Source organism: Buteo buteo, chromosome 4 (assembly GCF_964188355.1).
Source record: "Buteo buteo chromosome 4, bButBut1.hap1.1, whole genome shotgun sequence".
In the NCBI taxonomy this organism is placed as follows: domain Eukaryota; kingdom Metazoa; phylum Chordata; class Aves; order Accipitriformes; family Accipitridae; genus Buteo; species Buteo buteo.
In genome coordinates, this window is record NC_134174.1 from 27064864 (window position 1) to 27087530 (window position 22667).

General features: G+C 60.3%; 3 protein-coding genes across 18 annotated transcripts in view; all 3 read left to right on the forward strand.

The window, feature by feature from the left end:
- The window catches only part of BRD4 (bromodomain containing 4), a 74561-nt gene extending 69440 nt beyond the window's left edge, over nt 1-5121 (forward strand). For 15 of the 16 annotated variants that reach the window (XM_075025262.1, XM_075025260.1, XM_075025261.1 and 12 more), the window contains 3 exons: nt 1506-1717; nt 2864-3116; nt 4474-5121. In XM_075025262.1, coding sequence (XP_074881363.1) covers nt 1506-1717; nt 2864-3116; nt 4474-4542 — 534 coding nt within the window. In that variant the 3' untranslated portion in view covers nt 4543-5121. Of the gene's footprint in view, nt 1-1505; nt 1718-2863; nt 3117-4473 lie in introns of those variants that run through there. The other variant, XR_012650061.1, reaches the window with a different exon arrangement.
- Nucleotides 5122-8122: 3001 nt separating this feature from the next.
- EPHX3 (epoxide hydrolase 3) lies at nt 8123-14461 on the forward strand. The gene is made up of 7 exons (XM_075025270.1): nt 8123-8181; nt 10000-10255; nt 10875-10960; nt 11062-11399; nt 12172-12275; nt 12509-12657; nt 13434-14461. The coding sequence occupies exons 2-7, from the start codon at nt 10010-10012 to the stop codon at nt 13663-13665; spliced, it is 1155 nt and encodes a 384-aa protein (XP_074881371.1). The 5' UTR covers nt 8123-8181; nt 10000-10009; the 3' UTR covers nt 13666-14461.
- Nucleotides 14462-15705: 1244 nt separating this feature from the next.
- NOTCH3 (notch receptor 3) overlaps nt 15706-22667 on the forward strand; it is a 32679-nt gene continuing 25717 nt past the window's right edge. The window contains exons 1-5 of the mRNA XM_075025272.1: nt 15706-16244; nt 18730-18811; nt 20691-20833; nt 21179-21298; nt 21746-21868. Coding sequence (XP_074881373.1) covers nt 16103-16244; nt 18730-18811; nt 20691-20833; nt 21179-21298; nt 21746-21868 — 610 coding nt within the window. The 5' untranslated portion in view covers nt 15706-16102. The remainder of the gene's footprint in view (nt 16245-18729; nt 18812-20690; nt 20834-21178; nt 21299-21745; nt 21869-22667) is intronic.

Consider the following 22667-nt stretch of genomic DNA (forward strand, 5'->3'; position numbering starts at 1 on the left):
AATGGAGGTTGGAGAGGTAGAAATGGGATCCCCACCAAGCTGAGGGAAGGGATGCAATCCAGAGGGACCCGGACAAGCTCCAGAAGTGGGTCCGTGAGAACCTCCTGAGGTTCTACAAGGCCAAGTGCAAGGTCCCACACCTGGGTCGGTATCGGTACAGGTTGGGGGATGAAGGGATGGAGAACAGCCCCACGGAGACAAGGTCTTGAGGGTGTTGGTGGATGGAAAGCTGGATATGAGCTGGCAATGTGTGCTCGCAGCCTCGAAAATCAACCGTATCCTGGGCTGTGTCAGAAGAAGCGTGGCCAGAAGGTCGAGGGAGGGGATGCTCCCCCTCCGCTCTTCTGAGAGCTCCCCTGGAATCCTGCATCCAGGTCTGGGGACCTCAGGACAAGAAAGACATGGACTTGTTGGAGCGGGGCCAGAGAAGGCCATGAATATGATCCAAGAGCTGGAACACGTCTCCTGGGAGGACAGGCTGAGAGCATTGGGGTTCTTCAGCCTGCAGAAGGCTCTGGGGAGACCTTCTTGTGACCTTCTTGTAAGAAAGATGGAGAAAGACTTTTTACCAAGACCTGTAGGACAAGGGGCAACGGTTTTAAACCAGAAGAGGGTAGATTTAGATTGGACCTAAGGAAGACATTTTTTACGATGACTGTGGTGGGACACTGGAACAGGTTGTCCCAGAGAAGTTGTGGATACCCCATCCCTGGAAGTGTTCAAGGTCAGGTTGGAGAGGGCTTTGAGCAACCTCATCTGGTGGAAGATGTCCCCACCCACAGCAAGGGGTTGGACTGGATGACCTTTGAAGGTCCGTACCAACCTAAACCATTCTATGAAAACCTCTCTGCTCATCCAAAAGCCCTCAGAGGAGAGTTTTGCCTGGAGCCAAGCCAGGGATGGACCCAACGGGGTCACCCACGGGTGACGGAGATCCCCCACCCCATAACGGGACATCCCCTGCAAGAGCAGCCGCTGCGTACAGCAGGTTTTCACAATTCCAAGGGCATCCCAGTATAGCTCCATGCCGGCACTGGGGGCTAACCAGTCCTTGCCAGAGCTGCTCATCTCCCAGCACCCACAAAGCAACAGCGGCACGGCTTCCCCGGCACCGAGGGTGGCAAGACGCTGGCAAGAGGTTGCTCAGAGGTTGAAGACATCCCTGTTCATGGCAGGAGGGTTGGACTAGGTGACCATGAAAGGTCCCTCCCAACCCAAACCATTCTGTGATTCTCTTAAGTGGGAACGGGGAATGTGAGGTGCCAAAGGAGCCAGTCCTGCTCCCAGCATTCCCAGGAAGGGGTCAGAGCCGCCCACTTGGCTTTGGGGGAGGAGATGCTGCCTGATGTGGGTCCCGCCCAGCGCCAGGGAACGGAAAGGTGTTTTCCCCAGATGACGTGGTGATGGGGAACGGCTTTTTGGCAGCAGCGGGATGGGCATTTGCCGGATCGACTTCCCCCTCCCCAGCTTGGCTCTTCCTAACCCACCCATCCTTCTCTCTGTAGGACCTGAAAATCAAGAACATGGGTTCCTGGGCAAGCTTGGTCCAGAAACACCCCACCACTCCGTCCTCCACAGCAAAGTCCTCCAGCGACAGCTTTGAGCAGTTCAAGAGGGCAGCGCGGGAGAAGGAGGAGCGGGAGAAGGCGCTGAAGGCTCAGGCGGAGCAGGTGGAAAGGGAGAAGGAGCGGCTGCGGCGGGAGCAGGAGAGGATGAGGTGAGACCGTCACCACCACCACAGGGAAGGCGTTTCGGGGTGTCTTCACCTTGGGCAAGGGTGCGGAGAGATGTGTGCTCCCGTGGCACGATCGGTGCTGGTCCGTGGCATGATCCGATAGCGTGGCACGAATCCGATCCGTGGCACGATCCGAGCCCTTGGCACAAATCTGATCTCATGGCATAAAACTGATCAGATCTCGTGGCACAATCCAACCTTATGGCATAAATCCGATCCCACCTTGTGGCACAAATCCGATCCAATCTGTTGCACAATCCAGTCTCTTGGCATGAATCCGATCTGATCTATGGCATGATCCAATCTCTTGGCACGAATCTGATCTCGTGGCATAGAACTGATCGGATCTCATGGCACGATCTGCGCTGACCTGATCCATGGCACAGTCTAGTCTTACGGCACAAATCCGATCCAATCTGTTATGCGATCTGGTCTCTTGGCATGAATCCGATCTGATCCATGGCATGATCTGATCTCCTGGCAGGAATGCAATCTCGTGGCATAAAACTGATCTGATTTCGTGGCACAAATCCAATCCAATGGCATGGCTTGGTCTGCACTGATCTGATCCGTGGCACGATCCGATCTCATGGCACAAATCCAATCCGATCTCATGGCACAAATCTGATCCAATCTCATGGCGCAAATCCAATCCGATCTGTGGCACGATCCCATCTGGTGGCACGAATGGTCTGATCTAGGGGCACGATCTGTGCCAGTCTGATCCGTGGCATGATGCAATCTCGTGGCACAAACCCGATCAGATCTCGTGGCACAAATCCAATCTCGTGGCATGAATCTGATCCCATCTCATGGCACGAATCCATTCTGATCCGTGGCACGATCTCTGCTGATGTGATCTGTGACACAGTCCGATCTCACGGCACAAACCTGATCAGATCTCGTGGCATGAATCCATGCCGGCAGCTCTTCTCCCCCACCATGCTGTGCCGCGGTGCACCAAAACCAAGCGCTCAGCGCCAAAAATGCCCGTCCCCTGGCCGTTACAGCATTTACCCCGTGTCGACGCCATGGTGTTGGGGAGCAAACTGGGACCAGACCTCGCTGTGGCGAGGGGTTGCATGAGGTTCCCGGCGCCTGATGGCATCTCCTGGCGTTTTTTGGCAGGAGCCGGGAGGACGAGGACGCCATGGAGCAGGCGCGCCGGGTGCACGAGGAGGTGCGGCGACGCCAGGAGCAGCAGCAGCAGCAGCAGCAGCAGCAGCAGCAGCAGCAACAGCAACAGCAACAGCAAGTGTCGGCAGCGGCGGCGGCAGCGCCCCAAGCCCAGAGCTCGCAGCCCCAATCCTCCCAATCCATGTTGGATCAGCAGCGGGAGATGGCCAGGAAGCGGGAACAGGAACGGAGGCGCCGGGAAGCGGTGAGTGGGGAAACCAGGGCAGCTCCTGCCCTGAAATCAGGAGGGATGGCGAAAAATCTGCGGGGATGCTAAAAAAAACACCCCCAAAATCGCCGGGGAAGGCAAAAAGTCCTCGGTGAAGCAAAAAAAAAAAATGGGCAGGGATTCTGAAACATCCCTTGGGAAGCAAAAAAATCCTTAGGGATGCCCATAAATCCCCAGGGAAGCTGAAAAAGCCCTGGGGATGCAGGAAAATCCCTGGAGATGCTGAAAAATGCCTGGGGATGCGGAAAATTGCCTGGGTGAGCCCAGAAAATGAAAGGGGATGCTGAAAAATCTTGGGGATGCTGTGAAACCCTCAGGGACGCCAAAAAATCCCTGGTGATCCTGAAAAATCCTTGGGGATGCCTAAAAATCCACACAGATTCCAAAAAATCCCCAAAGAAACCCAAAAATCCCTGGGGAAGCCAAAAAATCCCTGGGGATGCTGAAAAAAGTCCCAGAAATGCTGAAGAATCCTCAGGGATGCCAAAAAATCCCCAGGGATGCTGAAAAGTCCCAGGGGATGCAAAAAAAAAAAACCAAACCTCTGAGGATGCTGAGAAATCCCTGGAGATGACAAAAATAATCCTGGCAATGCCGAAAAATCCCTTGGGATGCTGAAAAGTCCCTGGAGACGCCAAAAAATCCCTGAGGATGCCAAAAAAACTTTCTGGGGATGTGGAAAAAAATCCTCAGAAGCACCAAAAAATCCCCAGGGATCCCCCAAAAATTCCTGGGGGTGCTCAAAAGTCCCCAGGGATGCTGAAAAATCCTGCGAATGCCAAAAAAATCCAAAAAATGCCGAAAAAATCCTGGGAATACAAAAACAAATCCCTTGAATGAGAAAAAAATATCCTGGGAATACAAAAAAGAAATCTCAAGAATGCTAAAAAATTCCATGGAATGCCAAAAAAATTTCCAGGAATGCTGAAAAAAATCTCAGGAATGCCAAAAAATTCCCAGGAAGACCAGAAAAATTCCTGAGAATGCCAAAAAAACCCTGGGAATGCAAAAAACGCCCACACCCCTTCAATGCAAAAAAATATCCTGGGATTGCAAAAAAAATGTCAGGAATACTGAAAAATTCCATGGAATGCCAAAAAAAATTTGACGAATGCTGAAAAAATCTCGGGAATGCCAAGAAATTCCCAGGAAGGCCAAAAAAATTCCTGCAAATGCCAAAAAAGCCCCTGAGAATGAAAAAAAAGAAATCTCAGGAATGCTGAAAAATTCTGTTGAACACCCCCAGAAATTGCCAGGAATGCCAAAAAAATCTCAGGAAGGCCAAAAAATTCCCAAGGATCCCCCCAAAAATGCCTTTTCCCTTCTCTTGCAGATGGCCGCGACGATCGACATGAATTTCCAGAGCGATTTACTGGCAATATTCGAAGAAAACCTTTTCTAACGGCGCCCGGAGGTTTTGGGTTCTTTTCCTCCCGATTTGACTCTTTCAGAAAAACAAAAAACAACAAAAAAAAAAACACAAAAAAAAATTCTCCTTTTTTTCCCCTCCCCGGCAAAAAAAAAACAAACAAAACAAAAAAAAAACAAAAAAAAAGCTTCGGACTCTCCGTTAAGTGTTAAAAAAATAAAAAATATCCGGGATCGGGATCGTCCCGCATGTACCGACCGGCGCCGGGATGGGCGGGGGCTGCCTTCCCCCCCCGGGAATTTCGGGGTTTTTTTCCTTCTTTTTTTTTCCTCTTTGGGGGGGGGGGGGGGGGGTCCCTCTTTTCACACCGGAAAAAAAAAAAAGAAAAAGGAAAAATTGAAATCCCAATGAAAAAAAGAAATTCCGGCCATGAAACCGCCGGGAAAAGGTGCCCCCACCCTTCCCCCCCCCCTTTATTCACTGTATATTCTGGAATTTTTTTTTTTTTTTTTTTTGGTCTTTTTCACCTATTTTGGGGTTTTTCGTGATCAAAATGTGCGGCGGCGGCGGCAGCGGCAGGACGGGCGCTTCGAAATAAACCCGAGTTTTGGATGGTTTTTTTTTTATTTTTTGGGCCTTTCGGGAGAAAATTTGGGCGTCCGGGAGGAGACGGGGGAGGGGGAACAGGGGAGAGGTGGGTGTGGGGGAGGGGTGCTGGGGGCAGGGGGTGGGGGAGGGGAGCCACCCGGATCCCCACCCCACCCCGCCTGGGCTTTTGGGGTAAATTCTTCGCCCTTTCTTTTTGCTTTTTTTCTCCTTTTTTCCCTCCTTTTAAAATTTATTTTCTTTTTTTTCCTTTTTTTGTTTAGATTTTTCCTCCTTTTAAAATTTATTTTCTTTTTTCCTTTTTTTTAGATTTTTCCTCCTTTTACATTTTTTCTTCTTTAGATTTTTTCTCCTTTTTTTCTGTTTTGTCTTTTTTCCTCCTTTTTTCCCTGTATAATTGTTTTCTTCTCTTTTCCCTTTTTTGTCTCCATTTTTTCTTTTTTCTTTTTCTCCTTTTTCTTTGTTTTTTCCTTTCTACTTTTTTCCTTTTTCTTTATTTTCTCCTTTTTTCTTTCTCTCCTTTCTCTTCTTTTTTTCTGTCCATTATTTTTTCTTCTCTATTTTTCTCCTTTTTTCTCTTTTTTTACTTTTCTCTTTTTTCTTCACTTTTTTCTACCTTTTTTCTCCTTTTTTCCCCCCTTTCCCCTCCCTCCACCCCCCAGCACAGCCCATCCCCCCCAAAATCCCCTACCCCCCCCCCGGTTCAACCTTTTTCTCCCTTTTTACCCCTAAAAGCTGCCGGTTTCTTTTTTATTATTTTAATTATTTTTTTTCCCCACTTTCCTTGGGTTGATTTTTAAAAAAAAAACAAAAAAAAAACAAAAGAAAAAAATTTTTTCATTTTCAAAAATCTTGCAAAATCTCCAGGTTTTTCAAGCGGAGGTGGGGGCGGATGCCCCTTCCCCCCCTTAATTTTATTAATATTAATATTATTATTATTATTATTATTATTATTTTTTGATTCCATTCCCACTTGGTGCCATAACCTTTCCCCCCTGCCCCTCCCCCGTTCCCAGCGGGATCCGCTCCGGAGCCGTCGGTCGGTTTTTTTTCCTTTCTTCCCGTGAAAACGCAGTTGGGTCTGTGCCGATCATGGAATAAACGCAGCTCTTTGGGTTTTTTAAAAAAAATCGCCCGTTTTCGCCCCATTTCTTTGACCTCCCTTCCCCCCACCACCCCAGTGTGCTGCCCGGGGGGAGGGGAGGACCCTGGGGTGGGGGAGGGGAGGAGGGATTGGGGGGGCACCCATGGGTGCTGGGGCCACCCATCCCCCACCCGGAGGAGGGGTGGGGTGGGGTTGTGGCACTGTCCCTGCCAAGCCCAGGGGCGTCGCCGAGCGCACCCCACCCCCCCTTGGGTGCCGCCCCCCCCTTTAAAACAGTAAGGTTGAAACTGCACAATGTAATTTTTGAATTTGCAATTGAAAACTACAGTCTAACTACAGTCTTCAAAATTATTTAAATTCAGATTGCAGGTTGAATTTTAAAATTTAATTTTCACTTTAAAATTGGATTATAGGTGTAAAATGTAATGGTTAATGTTAAATTTTAAATGCTGATGTTTAAAATATTTAACTTTAAAATCAAAAATACTCAAAGATGAGGTTTACATTTAAATATTTTTAATTTTAACTTTAAGATTGAAAATGAACTTTTTAACTTCAAAATTGAAAATTACATTTTCAATTTTAAAAACATTAAAAGTTAAATTTTCCATTTAAAGATTCTTTCAATTTAACTTTCAATTTTAAAATCAAAATGTTAACATTTTAATTGAAAATTTAAAACTGAGCAAATTTTGGGGTTTATAATTTTGTTGTTATTATAGTAATAGTTGTTATTAGTAGTAGTATCATTATTATTATTACTGTTATTAAATTGGGGGTGTCCTTGGAGCTGCAAATTAAATTCCACCGGATCCTAAATAATTCAGGATTATCAATGATACAGGATCAGGTTATAGAAATTCTTATAAATTCTTTGCAATTCTTAGAAATTCTGAGCAATTTGGAGTAATTCTGAGGAATTCTTAGAAATTCTTAGCAACTGGTAGAAATTCTGGGCAATTCTTAGACATTCTTAGTCTTGGCAATACTTAGAAATTCTTGGGAATTCTTAGAAATTCCCAGCAATTTGTAGAAATTCTTGGGAATTCTTAGAAATTATCAGAAATTCTTAGACATTCTCAGCAATCTGTAGAAATTCTCAGCAATTCTAGGAAATTCTTAGAAAATCTCAGTAATTCTTAGAAATTTTTAGAAATTCTTAGAAATTTTTAGCACTTTTGAGATCCCGGCTGGATTCCAGCGCTCCCCCCTCTGGGGGATTCACAGCCCCTGTCGCCCCTCCCCCACCCAGCCTCGCCAGCGGTGGGGGGAGGGGCGGCCGGGGAGACCTGCTCGGCAGGGCAGGGGGGGCAAAAAAGGGGGGGGGGTTAAAAAGGGGAAAAAAAAGGAAAAATAAAAGGGGGGAAGGTAAAAAGGAGGGGGAAAGGTTGAAAAAAGGTGCCTTAAAAAGGTGACGGTGAAAAAAGTAGAAAAAAGGCAAGAAAGGCCAAAAAAGTCAAAAAAAGGCAAGGAAGGGGGGGAAAGGCAAAGGAGAGGGGAAAGGGCAAAAAAAAAAGGCACAAAAATAGGCAAAAGCAAAAAAATGTTCAAAAGGCAAAAAAAGAAAAGGGGGGAAAGGTCGCAAAAAAGGTGCCCAAAAGGCAAAAAAAAGGGAAAAAAAGGGGAAAAATGGCCTCAACAAGGGCAAAAAAGGGGAAAAAAAAGGCCTCGAAAAGTCAAAAAAGGCCCCAAAAAGGGAAAAAAATGGGGGGAAAAGGCCCCAAAAAGGGGAAAAGGAGGCCCGGTTCCCCCCGCGCCGCCCCTCCCCCCGCTGCCCCTCCCCCCACGTGACCCCCCGCGGCTGTTTTCCTCCTCCTTCCCCTCCCTCCGCGCTCTCATTGGTCCCCGCCCGCCTGGCACCGCCCCCTCCCTCCCCCGCTCCCGGCGCCGACCAACAGGCGGGAAGGGGGCGGGGCCGCGCGCGGCCGAGCTCGGGCGGGAGGAGGAAGCGGCGCGAGAAGGTCGGGCGGGGGGGGCGGGGGGAGGCGGTGACAGGGACCCCCCGTGTCGCGACAGCCCGGTGAGGGGGACACCCCCCCCTCCCGTGACAGGGACCCCCGGTGACAAGGAGACCCCAGTGTCACGACAGCCGGGGGACGGGGGACGGGGACACCCCGGTGTCGGGACACCGCCGGGACAGGGACGCTGAGGGGACGGGACGCTGAGGTGACAAGGGCACCCCCGTGACAGGACACCCCGGGATCGGGACCCTCTGGTGACAGGGACCCCCGGTGACTGGGACACTGTGGCGATGGGACACCCCAGTGACAGGGACACCCCCGTGACAGGACACCCCAGGATCGGGACCCTCTGTGACAGGACACCCCCGTGACAGGGACGCCGGGTGACAGGACACCCCCGTGACAGGACACCCCAGGATCGGGACCCCCAGTGACAGGACACCCCCGTGACAGGACACCCCAGGATCGGGACCCTCTGGTGACAGGGACACCCCCGTGACAGGACACCCCAGGATCGGGACCCCCAGTGACAGGGACGCTGTGGTGATGGGACTCCCCAGTGACAGAGACCCCCTGGTGACACGGAAACCCCCCCCCTCCCCCGGTGACAAGGACCCCCCGGTGATGGGACCCTGGTGCCGCGGCCACCCCCAGGGGTGGGAGGTGGCGGTGACGGCGACACCTGCCCAAATGGGGCCACCCTGGTGAGGTGGCACCTTGGGGGTGGGACATGGTGGTGGCAGGGCCACCCCCGGTGACGGTGACACCCTGATGGTGACACCCTGATGACAGGGCGGGCCGGTGACGCACCACCCAGAAATAGGCCACCATGGGGACGAGGGGGCCACCATAGGGAGGGGACACCGTGGTGACACGGCACCTTTGGTGACGTGGGGTGGGGGGGCTGCGGGGACACCCCGGTCACCCTTGCTGGTGGGACACGCTGGTGCTGGGTCACCCTGGTGACATGGCCACCGTGGGGATGGGACCACCATGGTGACGTGGCCACCCTGGTGACATGGGACCCTGGTGATGGGGGCCACCATAGGGGTGGGACACCGTGGTGACGTGGCACCCTGGTGACATGGCCACCGTGGTGCTGGGCCGTCCTGGTGACATGGTCCCCAGAAATGGGCCACCCCAGTGACATGGCAGTCTGGTGACATGGCACCTTGGTGACATGGCCACCCTGGGGATGGGGCCACCGTGGGGATGGGACAACCATGGTGACATGGCACCTTGGTGACGGGGCCGCCCTGGTGATGGGGCCACCGTGGGGATGGGACAGTCCATGGTGACATGGCACCTTGGTGACGGAGCCACCATGGTGATGGGGCCACCGTGGGCATGGGGCCACCCTGGTGACATGGCCACCATGGGGATGGGGGCCGCCATGGGGATGGGGCCACCCTGGTGACATTACACCTTGGTGACATGACACCTTGGTGACATGGCCACCATAGGGATGGGACAACCATGGTGACATGGGACCCTGGTGACATGACACCTTGGTGACATGGCCACCATGGGGATGGACCACCCTGGTGACATGGCACCCCAGGGATGGATCACCCTGGTGACATGGGACCCTGGTGACATGACTGTCCTGATGATGGGGCTACCGTGGAGATGGGCCACCCTAGTGACACGGCCACCACGGGGATGTGCCACCGCGGTGTTGGGCCACCGTGGTGACAGGGACACCCCATGGAGAGGCCGCCCTGACGACGTGACACCCTAACGACCTGGCCACCGTGGAGACGGGCCACCGCCGTGCCGTGGCCAACCTGGTGACGTGTGTGTGTGTGTGTCCCCCAGGTGACACGTCATGCTCCTGTCCCTCTGCTCGCTGCTGCTGGCACCCACCCGGCTACTGCTGGCCCTCTGCCGCCTGGTGGCCCGCCTGGGGGTGACGGTGGCCGCGGTGGCCGCGGGGGTGGCCTACGGGCTGTGGGGTCTGGGGCTGCTGCTACGTCGGGGACCCCGACAGACTTTTCGGTGGCGGGTGAGGGACCGTCCCCCCCCCGGCTTGGCCGATGGCACTTTTGGGGAGCACCGATACCTGCACCTCAAGGTGGTGGTGGGGGGGTGACACATGGGGGGGCTTCTAGGGGGGTCCTGAGGGGTTTTGGGGAGGTCGGGGGGGGGGTCTGGGGGTGCTGGGGGGGGTTGAGGGGTGCTGGGGGGGATCTGGGGGGGTCATGGGGGCCTTTGAGGGGGTTCTGGGGGTCCTGGGGGGTCCTTGGGGGATTCTTGAGGTCCTGGGGGGGGTTGGGAGGGGTCGGGGGGGTCTGGGGGTCCTGGGGGGATTGAGGGGTGCTGGGGGGGTGTTGGGGGGGGGCTTTGAGGGGGTTCTGGGGGTCCGGGGGGGGTCTTGGGGGGCTCGGGGGGGGCTTGGGAGGTTCAAGGAGGTTTTGGGGGGGTGTCTTTGGTGCTCAGGGGGATCCTGATGGAAACTGGGGGGCTTGGAGGCTTGGGGGGGCTTTTGGGGGGGGTCTTGGGGGGGCAGCAGGGAAATGGGGGTGCTGCGGGGGGCAAGCTGCTCAGTGGGGACCTGCTGGTGGGACAACTTGGGGGGGTCCATGTGATCTGTAAGGGGGGGGGAGATTTGGGGGTCTGGGAAGGGGCGTTAGGGGTGGGGGGGTATTTTGGGGTGGGGGCACCCCTACTGATGCCCCCCCCCCCGCTTCCAGGACTCAGGGCTGCAGCTCCACTACGTCACCCAGGGTCCCACCACGGCCCCTTTGATGTTGCTTCTCCACGGCTTCCCCCAAAACTGGTGGGTGTCACCAAGGGCGGGGTCCTGAGGGGGGGGGTGACACCAAGTGTCACCGGTGTGTCACCCGTCCTCGGCGTCACCGTCGGGTTCTTCCTTCCCAGGTTTTGCTGGAGGTATCTGCTTCAGGAATTCGGCACCAAGTACCGGGTGGTGGCTTTGGATCTTCGCGGTTACGGAGCTTCGGAAAAGCCACTGGGCAAGGACAATTACCGGCTGGAGATCCTACTGGAGGACATCCGCCAGGTCATCGAGGTCTTGGGGACACCCAATGGCCGCGAGGAGGTGACATCGAGCAGCGGCGTCACCACGACGTCCCCCAAATGTATCTTGGTGGGACACGACTGGGGAGGAGTTCTCGCTTGGGAGTTTGCCGCCGGTCATCCGGTCATGGTGGAGAAGTTGGTCATCATGAATGCTCCTCACCGGAGCGTCATGGCAGGTAATGGGCGGCTTCTTGGGGACAGGGTGGGGCACCCGGCAGCTGGATTGGGCCACGGTCACGCCGGGGATGAGTGCTGGTTCTCACGGAGGTGCTGTGGGGTTCCACCTGGCGGGGTGGCGTGGCATGGGTGGCACGCCTCTCATGGCTGTGCCGTGCCGCCATGGGGTCACTGGGTGCCATCTGTCGTGGCCATGCCACCGGATGCCCTCTCTCATGGCCACCCTGTTGGGTGTCATCTCTCATGACCATGCCGTTGGGTGCCATCTTCCATGACCATGCCGTTGGGTGCCACGCTGTTGGGTGCCATCTCTCATGACCATGCTGTTGGGTGCCATCTTCCATGGCCACGCTGTTGGGTGCCATCTCTCATGACCATGCCGTTGGGTGCCACCTCTCATGGCCACCCTGTTGGGTGCCATCTCTCATGACCATGCTGTTGGGTGCCATCTTCCATGACCATGCCATTGGGTGCCACCTCTCATGGCCATGCCGTTGGGTGCCATCTCTCATGACCATGCTGTTGGGTGCCATCTTCCATGACCATGCCATTGGGTGCCACCTCTCATGGCCACCCTGTTGGGTGCCATCTCCCATGATCATGCCTTTGGGTGCCACCTCTCATGGCCACGCCATTGGGTACCATCCCTCATGGCCACAACCATCAGGTGCCATCTCTTGTGGTGGTCCCACCAGGCACCGTCCCCTCCCATTGGCCAGGTCTGGGACCCTCGCGATGGCCGCTGACACCCGTGTCCCTCTCCCGGCGCAGGTTTCACCATCTGCCACCCCTCCCAGCTCATCCGTTCCAGCTACATCTTCCTCTTCCAGTTGCCCTGGCTGCCTGAGCTCCTCTTCTCCTTGGCGGACTTCGAGGTGAGGCCCCATCCCCACATCTCCTCGTCCCCGCGTTGTCCCCTCGGGTGTTCCATGCCACCTTCTGCACCCAAGAAGCTCTGCAAGAACTACTTGAGGAGCAACAACCAACCCCCCCCCCCCAAGATGTGGAGCGAGGTGTCGTGCGTGTCCCCCTCCCCGCTGGGGCCTTGTTCCCAATTTTGGGGTGGTGACCTCACCCAGACCTCCTGTCCTCCTCGGTGACCCCGTAGCTGGTGAAGACCATCTTGACGGGACCTCGGACGAGGATCCAGAATCCGCTGCGGCAGTTGACAGAGCAGGAGGTGGACGCCTACCTCTACAGCCTCTCCCAACCGGGGGGGTTGACCCCCCCCATCAACTACTACCGGAACCTCTTCCGGTAGGTGGGGGTTGGGGTGCCAAGGTTGGGTGCTGTTGGGTTGGGTGTTGTGGGTTGGGTGCTCCTGGTTGGGGTGCTGGTGTTGGTGGGATGCCCTTGAGGTTCTCAGGTTTGGGATGATCCCAGTTGGGTGCTCCTGGTCGGGGTGTTGGTGGGATCCTGTTGAGGTTCTCAGGTTTGGGGTGGTCCCAGTTGGGTGCCGTTGGGTTGGGTGTTGTGGGTTGGGTGCTCCTGGTCGGGGTGTTGGTGTTGGTGGGATCCCACTGAGGTGCTCCCGTTTGGGATGTTCCCAGTTGGGTGCTCCCATTTTGGGTGCTTCTATTTGGGTGCTTCCGATTGGGCCGATCCTCTTTGGGATGATCCCATTGGGGTGCTCCTGTTTTGGGGTCCACCCATTGGGCTGCTCCCATTTGGGGTGCTGCCTTTTTTGGTGCCCCCATTTGGGGTGCTCCCACTGGAGTTCTCCATGTTGGTGTTTTCCATGTTGGGGTGCTCCATTTTGGGTCCTCCATTGCGGGGTGCTCCCGTTGAGGTTCTCCATGTCGGGGTTCTCCACAGTGGGGTTCTCCTATTGGGGTGCCCCCCATTTGGGTGCTCCCCTTGGGGTGCTCCATTTAGGATCCTCCATTTTGGGGTCCTCCATGTTGAGGTGCTCCCACTGAGGTTCTCCACGTTGGGGTGCTCCAGGTTGAAGTTCTCCCATCGGGGTGCCCCCCGCCCCGATTTGGGTGCTCCCCCCTGACCCCTCCCCTCCTTCCTTTCCCCCCCCACCCCAGGGACACCCCGATCCCCCGCGAGCCCCCCCCAATGCCCACCCTCCTGCTGTGGGGCACCCACGACGCCTTCCTGGACCCCCGCCTGGTGCCCTGCCTGCACCACTGCCTGCGCCCAACCGCCCGCATCTGCCTGCTGCCCGGCGCCAGCCATTGGCTGCCCGAGGACCAGCCCCGCCCCCTCGCCCGCCTCCTGGATGACTTCCTGGGTGGGGGGGACCACCACCACCCATAGCAGCACCCATGGGTGCTCCCTCACCTTTGGGGTGCTGGTGGTGGGGACGGGTTGGGGATGGGGAAGGTTGCTGGTGGGGTTGGGGGACGTCTGGGTGGGGACCCCGACATCTGGGTGGGGGCCCCAACATCTGGGTGGGAGGGTGTGGTGGTTGGGTGGGGGCCCAACATCTGGGGAGGGGGACCCCCAACGTTTGGGAGGGGACCTCAACATCTGGGTGGACACCTTGGTATTTGGTAGGGACCCCAACATCTGAGTGGGGACCCCAACATCTGGGGAGGGGGACCCCCAACGTTTGGGAGGGGACCTCAACGTCTGGGTGGATACCTTGGTATTTGGTAGGGACCCCAACATCTGGGTGGGGACCTCAACATCTGGGGAGGGGGACCCCCAACATTTGGGAGGGGACCTCAACGTCTGGGTGGACACCTTGGTATTTGGTAGGGACCCCAACATCTGGGGGGGGGTGTGGTGGGTGGGTGAGGACCCCAACATCTGGGTGGGGGCCCCAATGTCTGGGTGGACACCTTGGTATTTGGCAGGGATCCCAACATCTGGATGGGGACTCCAACATCTGGATGGGGACCCCAACATCGGGGGGGGGTGTGGTGGTTGGGTGAGGAACCCATGAACATCTGGGTGGGGGCCCCAAGGTCAAGGTGGAGATCCAACATCCGGATGGAGACCCCAACATCTGGACAGACACCCCAACATCTGGACGGACACTTTGGCACTCGGTGGGGACCCCAGCATCTGGGTGAGGACCCCAACATCTGGATGGGGACCCTGGTGTCCGGGTGGGCACCCCAACCCCTGGGTGGGCACCCCGACATCTGGCTGGTGACCTCAACATCTGGCAGGGTCCCCAGCGCCTGCTGTGCCCTCAATAAAGTTGGGTGTCGGCAGCGGGTGGGTGCCTTTGGGGGGGTGGGGACGCGTGGGGATGCCCCTCCCCCACCCCGCGGGGACCCCGGTGTCGTGGGGGGGGGCGGGAGGGGGACCCGAGGGGATGGGGGTGGCAGCGGGTGGGTGTGTGAGGACGGGCACCCGTGGGGGACAGTCGTGGGGGGCTGGTGCCAGCACCCACGGGTGCCAGGAGAAGGTCCCGAGTGGCACAGCCAGCACCCACGGGTGACACTGCCGGGTCACGGGTGACAGTGCCAGCACCCACGGGTGACAGTTTGAGGTCCCCGTGCCAGCACCCACGGGTGCCAGCGCCCAAGCCGAGCCACAGGAATGTTCCCCAGCGACTTTTTTTTTTTTTTTTTTTGGGGGGGGGGGTAGAACCAGAAAAACCCGCCGGGGTGGGGGAGGGGCGGCGTCCGGCCGCCTGGGTCCCTCCGGGGGGGGGAGGGGAGGGTGGGGGTCTGTGCCCGGACTCTGGGTGCCCCCGCCCGGGGCCCCCTCGCTGGCGCGAGGCCCTGCAGCTGCTGGGGGGGGGGAAGGGGGGGAAGGGTGGGGGAGGGGAGGGGGCAACAGCTGCATGCCCCTCCCCCACCCAGGGCTCCGGGCCGGGGGCCCAGTGGAGGGGGGGGGGGTTGGGCAGGGGGCTGAGGCGGGGGCACCCATCTGTGGGGTGCTGGGGGGCTGGGCACCAAAGGATGGGTGCTGGGGGGAGCTGAGCACCGCGATGCGATGGGTGCTACGGGGCTGAGCACCCACGTGTAGGGTGCTGTGGGGCTCAGCACCCCCATGCTGGGATCTACGGGGCTGAGCACCCATATGCGGGGGGCTGAGCACCCAGGTGCTGAGCACTATGGGGCTGAGCACCCACGTGTAGGGTGCTGCGGGGCTCAGCACCCCCATGCTGGGATCCGTGGGGCTGAGCACCCACCGGTGGATGCTGTGGAGCTCAGCACCCCCGTGTAGGGGTCCGTGGGGCTGAGCACCCACCGGTGGATGCTGTGGAGCTCAGCACCCATATGTAGGGTGCTGTGGGGCTGAGCACCCCCGTGTAGGGGTCCGTGGGGCTGAGCACCCACCGGTGGATGCTGTGGAGCTCAGCACCCATATGTAGGGTGCTGTGGGGCTGAGCACCCCCGTGTAGGGGTCCGTGGGGCTGAGCACCCACCGGTGGATGCTGTGGAGCTCAGCACCCATATGTAGGGTGCTGTGGGGCTGAGCACCCCCGTGTAGGGGTCCGTGGGGCTGAGCACCCACACGCGGGGTGCTGAGCACCCAGGTGCTGAGCACTCTGGGGCTGAGCCCCCATAGAGGTGGGGTGCTGTGGGGCTGAGCCCCCCTCCTTCTAGACTGGGACACACACCCCCCCCCGCGGGGGGCCGGGTCCCGCCCCGCCTGGGCGTGGCCGAGCGGGCGTGGCCGCGGCCTCCTGTCCCGCCCCTTTGTGGGCGTGTCCCCGGGGCGGAGGGGGCGTGTCCCCGGCCGGGGTCGCCCGTCGCCGTCCGAGCCGGGGCCGGGCCCCGCTGCCGCCGCCATGGGGGGGGGGGGGGAGCGGGCTCGGGGGGGCACCCGAGGGTGGGGGGGGGCCGGGGGGGGCGCAGGGGACCCCCCCGGCCTCGGGGGGACCCCGCTGCTGCCGCTGCTGCTGCTGCTGCTGCCGCTCGGGGCGGCTGCAGGTGAGGGGGGGGGGATTTGGGGAGGGGGGGGGTTAGAGGGAGGGGGGGACTGGGTCCGGACTAACGGGGGGGGGGGGACTGGGAGGGGGGGAGGTGGGGGGGGGGACTGGGAGGGAGGAATTTGGGGGGGGGAGTTGGGGGGAGTTATTGGGGGGGGGGAGTTGGGGCTGAGTTAAGAAGAAGCGGGCTGAGGCGAACCGAGTTAAACCGGGGCGGGTTGAGGCGGGTTAAGTCGAGTTGAGTCGAGTTTTAAGTCGAGTTAAGTCGAGTTGAGTGGAGCTGAGCCGAGTTGAGGCGGGTTAAGGCGAGTTGAGTCGAGTTGAGTCGGGTTGAGTCGGGTTAAGTTGGCTTAAGGCGGACCGGACCGAGTTAAACCGGGGCGAACCGAGTTAAGCCGGGTCGGGTTAAGGCGAGTCAAGTCGAGTTAAGCCGGGTGAAGGCGAGTTAAACCGGGTGAAGGCGAGTTAAGCCGGGTGAAGGCGAGTTAAACCGGGTGAAGGCGAGTTAAGCCGGGTGAAGGCGAGTGAAGTTGTGCGGAGTTAAGGCGACTTAGGTTGGGTTAAGGCGAGTTGAGGCGGGTTAAGTTGCGTTACGGCGGACCGAACCGAGTTAAACCGGGGCGAACCGAGTTAAGCCGGGTCGGGTTAAGTCGGGTTAAACCCGAACCGACCCCGGGAGAACTCGGGACCGAGGCGGGTTAAGCCGAGCTTTGCCGAACCCCGGGGGGGGGGGGGCGGTTTGCTCCCGCCGGATCGAGCCCAAAGTTTGGGGGGGGGGGTTGGAGCCCACCCGGGTTAGTTAGTCCCGGGTTAGTTAGTCCTGGTTTAGTTAGTCCCGGTTGATCCCGGGGGGGGTGGGGGGTGCCGGGGTGGGGGAGGGGCGGCGCGGCCGCACTTTGGCGGCGCGGAAAAAAGTTTGGAGAGAGAGAAAAAAAAAAGGGGGGGGGGCGGAGGGGTAGAACCGGGACTAACTCGGGCCCAACTGGGTTTAACTGGGTTTAACTGGGTTTAAGTGGGGCGGGTGCGGCCCCGGGAGCGGGGATTGGGGGGGGGGGGGGGGGGGTTGGCGGGACCGTGGGAACGCGGGGCCAGGCGGGGGGGGAGGGGCCTGGGGGGGAGGGGGGGCACCGGGGAGGGGGGAGGGGCCGGGCCGTGGGAACGGCGCTGGGGGGAGGGGAAAAGGGGGGGGGAGGGATTTGGGGGTGCAGGGATTTTTGGGGGGGGGGGTGTTTTGGCTCGCGGTGCATGCTGGGATTTGGGGGGGGCAGGGATTTGGGGGGGGCGTGCAGTGCTCGCGGTGCATGCTGGGAGTTGGGGGGGAGCACCAGGATTTGGGGGGGGGGGGGCACGTGTGTGGGGTGAGTGTGCAAGGGCCGGGATGGGAGGGGGGAGCGTGCAGGGAGCGTGCGACGCACAAGCAGGGGGTGCTGGGAGCGTGCGAGGAGCGTGCAACACAAGCGCGGGGCACGAGGAGCGTGCAATGCACGAGGGCAGGGTGTGGCGAGCGTGCAACGCACAAGTAGAGGGTGCAGGGAGCGTGCAAGGCACGAGCATGGGATGCGGGAAGCGTGCAAGGAGCGTGCAACACAAGTGCGGGGCGCGGGGAGCGTGCCATGCACAAGCAGGGGATGCGGGGAGCGTGCAGGGAGCGTGCGATGCACAAGCAGAGGGTGCAGGGGGCGTGCAGGGAGCGTGCGATGCACGAGCACAGGGTGCAGGGAGCGTGCGATGCACAAGCAGAGGGTGCAGGGAGTGTGCAAGGCACAAGCATGGGATGCAGGGAGCGTGCAAAGCACGAGCACGCAGCGTAGTGAGCGTGCAACGCACAAGCACGGGGTGCAGGGAGCGTGCAACGCACAAGTAGAGGGTGCAGGGAGCATGCAAAGCACAAGCACGCAGCGTAGTGAGCGTGCGACACACAAACGTGGGGCGTGGGGAGCGTGCGGGGAGCGTGCGACGCGCAAGCAAAGGGCGCGGCGAGCGTGCGACGCGTGTGGGTGCCGTGCACGCGCAGTGCCCTCACACTTTCCCCCCCCAGCACCCACCCAGGGGCACCCAGGGGTGTGAGTGCCCCCCCCCCAAGGATCCTGGGGGGGGGTGTGTGACGTGGGTGACCCTGGGTGACCCCAACTGCCCCTCCCCCGCTGTTCCCACGGCCCTGGGTCCCTCGGGGGGGGAGGGGCGGGGGGGGACACAGGGTGGGTGGTCCCCGGCTTGTTGGGGGGTCCCAGCCCCACGGTGGGACCCAGGGTGCTGGGTTGGGGGGCAGGGATGGGAGTTGGGAGGCAGAAATGGGGCTGTGGGGCAGGGATGTGTGGGGCAGTGTGTGGGAATGAAGGCAGCATGTGGGGCGGGGGGGTCTGCGGGGCAGCAGTGGATCTGTGGGGCAGGGGGGGTCTATGGGGCAGTGTGTGCGGTGAGGGATCCGTGGGGTAGGGGGGGGCGTGCCGTGGGGCTGACCCCTGACCCCCCCCTCTGCCCCCCAGTGCTGCCGTGCCCAGAGGGGGTGACCCCCTGCGAGAATGGGGGGCTCTGCGTGCTGGACCCCCAAGGCCGGACTACCTGCCTGTGAGTGACCCCCCCCCCCCCCATGGGTGCCCCTTCATGGGTGCCCCCACCCTGGTGCAACATAGCCCCCCCCAGCACCCCATAGCCCCCCTGAGCACCCCATAACCCCCTCCCAGTGCCCCATAGATGCGAGTGCCCCATAGCCACACCCCCCCTCAGAGCACCCACAACCCCCCCCCCGCACCCTATAACCACCTCCTGTGCCCCATAACCCCCCCCAGGGCACCCATACCCCCCCCTGCATCCCCTGGCACCCCCCCAGGGCACCCCATAATGCCCCCAGCAGCCTATAACCCCCGCCCTGTGCCCCGCAGCACCCCCCAGGGCACCCATACCCCCCCCAGCACCCTATAACCCCCCCTTGTGCCCCACAGCACCCCCACCACCACCCCATAACACCCCCAGGGCACCCACCCCACCTCCAAGCACCCTATAACCGCCCCCTGTGCCCATAACCCCCCCCAGCACCCTATAACCACCCTCTGTGCCCCATAACCCCCCCCAGGACACCGATAACCCCCCCCAGCACCCAATAACACCCCACCCAGGGCACCCCATAGCACCAACCCTGCCCCATAGCACCCACCCCCACACCCCAGGGCACCCCATAAACCCCCCCAGGACACCCCATAACCACCCCCCCAGCACCCCTAGATGGGTGGGGGCACCCCAGGGTGCCCCCCCACCACCACCCCACCCTACCCCACCCCTGCCGCCACGCTGCCCGCGGGTGCAGGCAGGGTGCTGCCTGCCCAGGCAGGACAGGCAAGGGGGGGGGGCCGTGGGAGTCTGCCTGGGGCCACGTTCCCAGGGTGCCCCCCCCACCCTGCCCGGACGCCTGGGTGCTCCTTGGGGGGGGGGGAGGGTGCAGCCCTGGCACCCTGCCCTTCGCCCTCTGTCCCTCTCTGGGGGGGGGACACGACACCCCATGGGGAGTACTGGGTGTGCAGGGGGGGCACCCATGGGAGAAACCCACGCTTGGGGGGGGCAACCGGTTGTGGGAGGGGGTCCCATGGGTGATATGAGGGTCCTATGGGTGATACAGGGGTCCCATGGGCATTGTGGGGGTCCTGGAGGCAGCATGGGAGTGTCATGGGGGTCCCATGGGTGGCACAGGGGTCCTATGGGTGACATGGGGGTCCTGTGGGTGATGTGGAGGGTCCCATGGGTGTTGTGGGGGTCCCAGAGGCAGCATGGGGGTGTTATGGGGGTCCTATGGGTGATATGAGGGTCCCATGGGGGTCCTGGGGGCAGTGTGGGGGTCCCATGGGTGGCACAGGGGTCCCATGGGTGACCTGGGGTCTCAGGGATGATGTGGAGGGTCCCATGGGTGTTGTGGGGGTCCTGGGGGCAGCGTGGGGGTCCCATGGGTGGCACAGGGGTCCCATGGGTGACCTGAGGGTCCTATGGGTGTCGTGGGGGTCCCGGGGGCAGTGTGGCGGTCCCATGGGTGATACGGGGGTCCCATGGGTAGCACAGGGGTCCTGTGGGTGTCGTGAGGGTCCCAGGGGCAGTGTGGGGGTCCCATGGGTGACATGGGGTCTCAGGGGTGACATGAGGGTCCCATGGGGAGCACAAGGGTCTCATGGGTGTCATGGGGATCCCAGGGACAGCTCAGGGTCCCATGGGTGTCGTGAGGATTTTGGGGGCAGCACAGGGGGGTCCCGTGGGTAACATGAGGGCCCCATGGGGGTCCCATGGGTGGCACAGAGGTCCCATGGGTGCTGCGGGGTCCCACAGGTGCAGTGGGGGTCCCAAGTGCCCCATGGGGGTCTCCCATGGGTGCTGGGGGGGTCCCCCTGGGTGCCGGGGGTCTCCCATGGGTGCTGGGGGGGGTCCCCCTGGGTTCCGGGGGTCTCCCATGGGTGCTGTCCGGCAGGTGCCAGCCGGGGGTGCTGGGGGAGCGGTGCCAGCTGCGGGACCCCTGCACCCCGTCACCCTGCCCTCCCGGGGGGGTCTGCCAGAGCACCCTGCGCCAGGGCACCCTGCGCCCACGCTGCCTCTGCCCCCCAGGCACCCGCCGTGAGTGGGGGGGGTCCCATGGGTGGGGGGGGACAATGGGGGAGGGCAGATCATGGGGAGAGGGGGTCCCATGGGTGTGTGGGGGCTATGGGGTGGGCAGGGGGACATGGGTGAGGGGTGGTCCCATGGGTGGGGAGGGGTCTCCCATGGGGGGGAGGGGTCCTGTGGGGTGGGGTGGGGGTCCCATGGGGGGGGGCTATGGGATAGGCAAGAGTGGGGGGACCCCAAGGGTGGTGGTGGTGGGGGGGTCCCATGGGGTGGCCAGGGTGCTGGCAGGCACCCATGGGTGCCCAAACCTCCCAGCCCTCATTCAACAGCACCCAACTCCCCCCCTCGCCCCCCCAGGTCCCGACTGCACCCCCCTGGAGACCCTCCCCTCCCCCCCCTGCACCCCCTCCCCCTGCCTGAACGGGGGGACCTGCCGCCAGCTGGGGGAGGGGACCTTCGACTGCGCCTGCCTGCCTGGTGGGTGCTGGCACCCATGGGTGCTGCTGGGGGGGGGCGGGTGTCCCTGGCACTGGGAGGGGGTCCCTGGTGGTGGGTGGGTGTCCCTGAGGGTCCTTGGAAGTGGGGGGGGGGGGGTGTTGGCATTGGGTGGGGGTCCCTGGGGTGGCCCATGGAAGTGGGTGGGGGGTCCTTGGCACTGGGTGGGGGGTCCCTGGGATAGGTTGGGGGTCCCTGGTGGTGGGTGGGGGTCCCTGAGGGTCCTTGGAAGTGGGGGGGGTCCCTTGAGGGGGTCCTTGGCATTGGGTGGGGGTGTCCCTGGCAGTGGGTGGGGGTCCTTGGCACCCATCATCCTTGACATCCCCAGGCTCCCTGGTGATGGGTTTAGGGGGTCCAGGGTACCGGTGGATTGGGTGGGGGGGGTCCCTGGTGTGGGTGGGGGCCCCTGACCCCCCTGATGTCCCCAAGGCTTCGAGGGTGCCACCTGTGAGACCAACGTGGACGACTGCCCTGGGCACAAGTGTCTCCACGGGGGCACCTGCGTGGACGGCGTCAACACCTACAACTGCCAGTGCCCACCCGAGTGGACGGGTAAGGGGGGGGGGGCACCCAGGGGTGTGTGTGGGGGGGTGACATGGACCAAGGTGGGCATCGAGGTGGTCACCAGGGTGGTCATGGAGGTGGGGACCAAGTGGTCAAAAGAGTGGGCACCAGGGTGGTCATAAAGCTAGGGGTTGAGGTGGGCACCCGGGTGGGCACCAGGGTGGGCACCCAGGTGGGCGCTTAGTTGTTGAGGTGGTCATTGAGGTGGGGACCAGGATGGTCATCGAGGTGGCTAATGAGATCAGGACCAGGGTGGGCACCCAGGTGGGCACTGAGGTGGTCATTGAGGTGGGCACCGAGGTGGGCGTTGAAATGGGCATCAAGGTGGGGACCAGGATGGTCATTGAGGTGGATAATGAGGTGGGGACCAAGGTGGTCAACAAGGTGGGCACCAGGGTAGTCAACGAGGTGGTCACCGGTCACCAAAGTTGTCATTGAGGTGGAGACCAAGTTGGTCATCAGGGTGGGCACCGAGGTGGGCACTGGGATTTGGATCAGGGTGGGCACCAAGGTGGAGACCAGGGTGGTCATTGAGGTGGGCACCAGGGTGGTCAACAGGGCTGTCTCTGAGGTTGCCTCCCAAAGTGGTCCCCAAGGTTGTCACTGAGCTAGGGACCAAGGTAGTCCCTGAGATGATCCCAGAAGTGGTCCCCAGGGAGGTCCCCAAGGTGGTCAGCAAGGTGTGGACCAAGGTGGTCCCTGAGATGGTCCCCAAGGTGGTCCCCAAGGAGGTCCCCAAGGTGGCCACTGAGACGGTGACCATGGTGGTCCCAGCGACAGTCCCCAA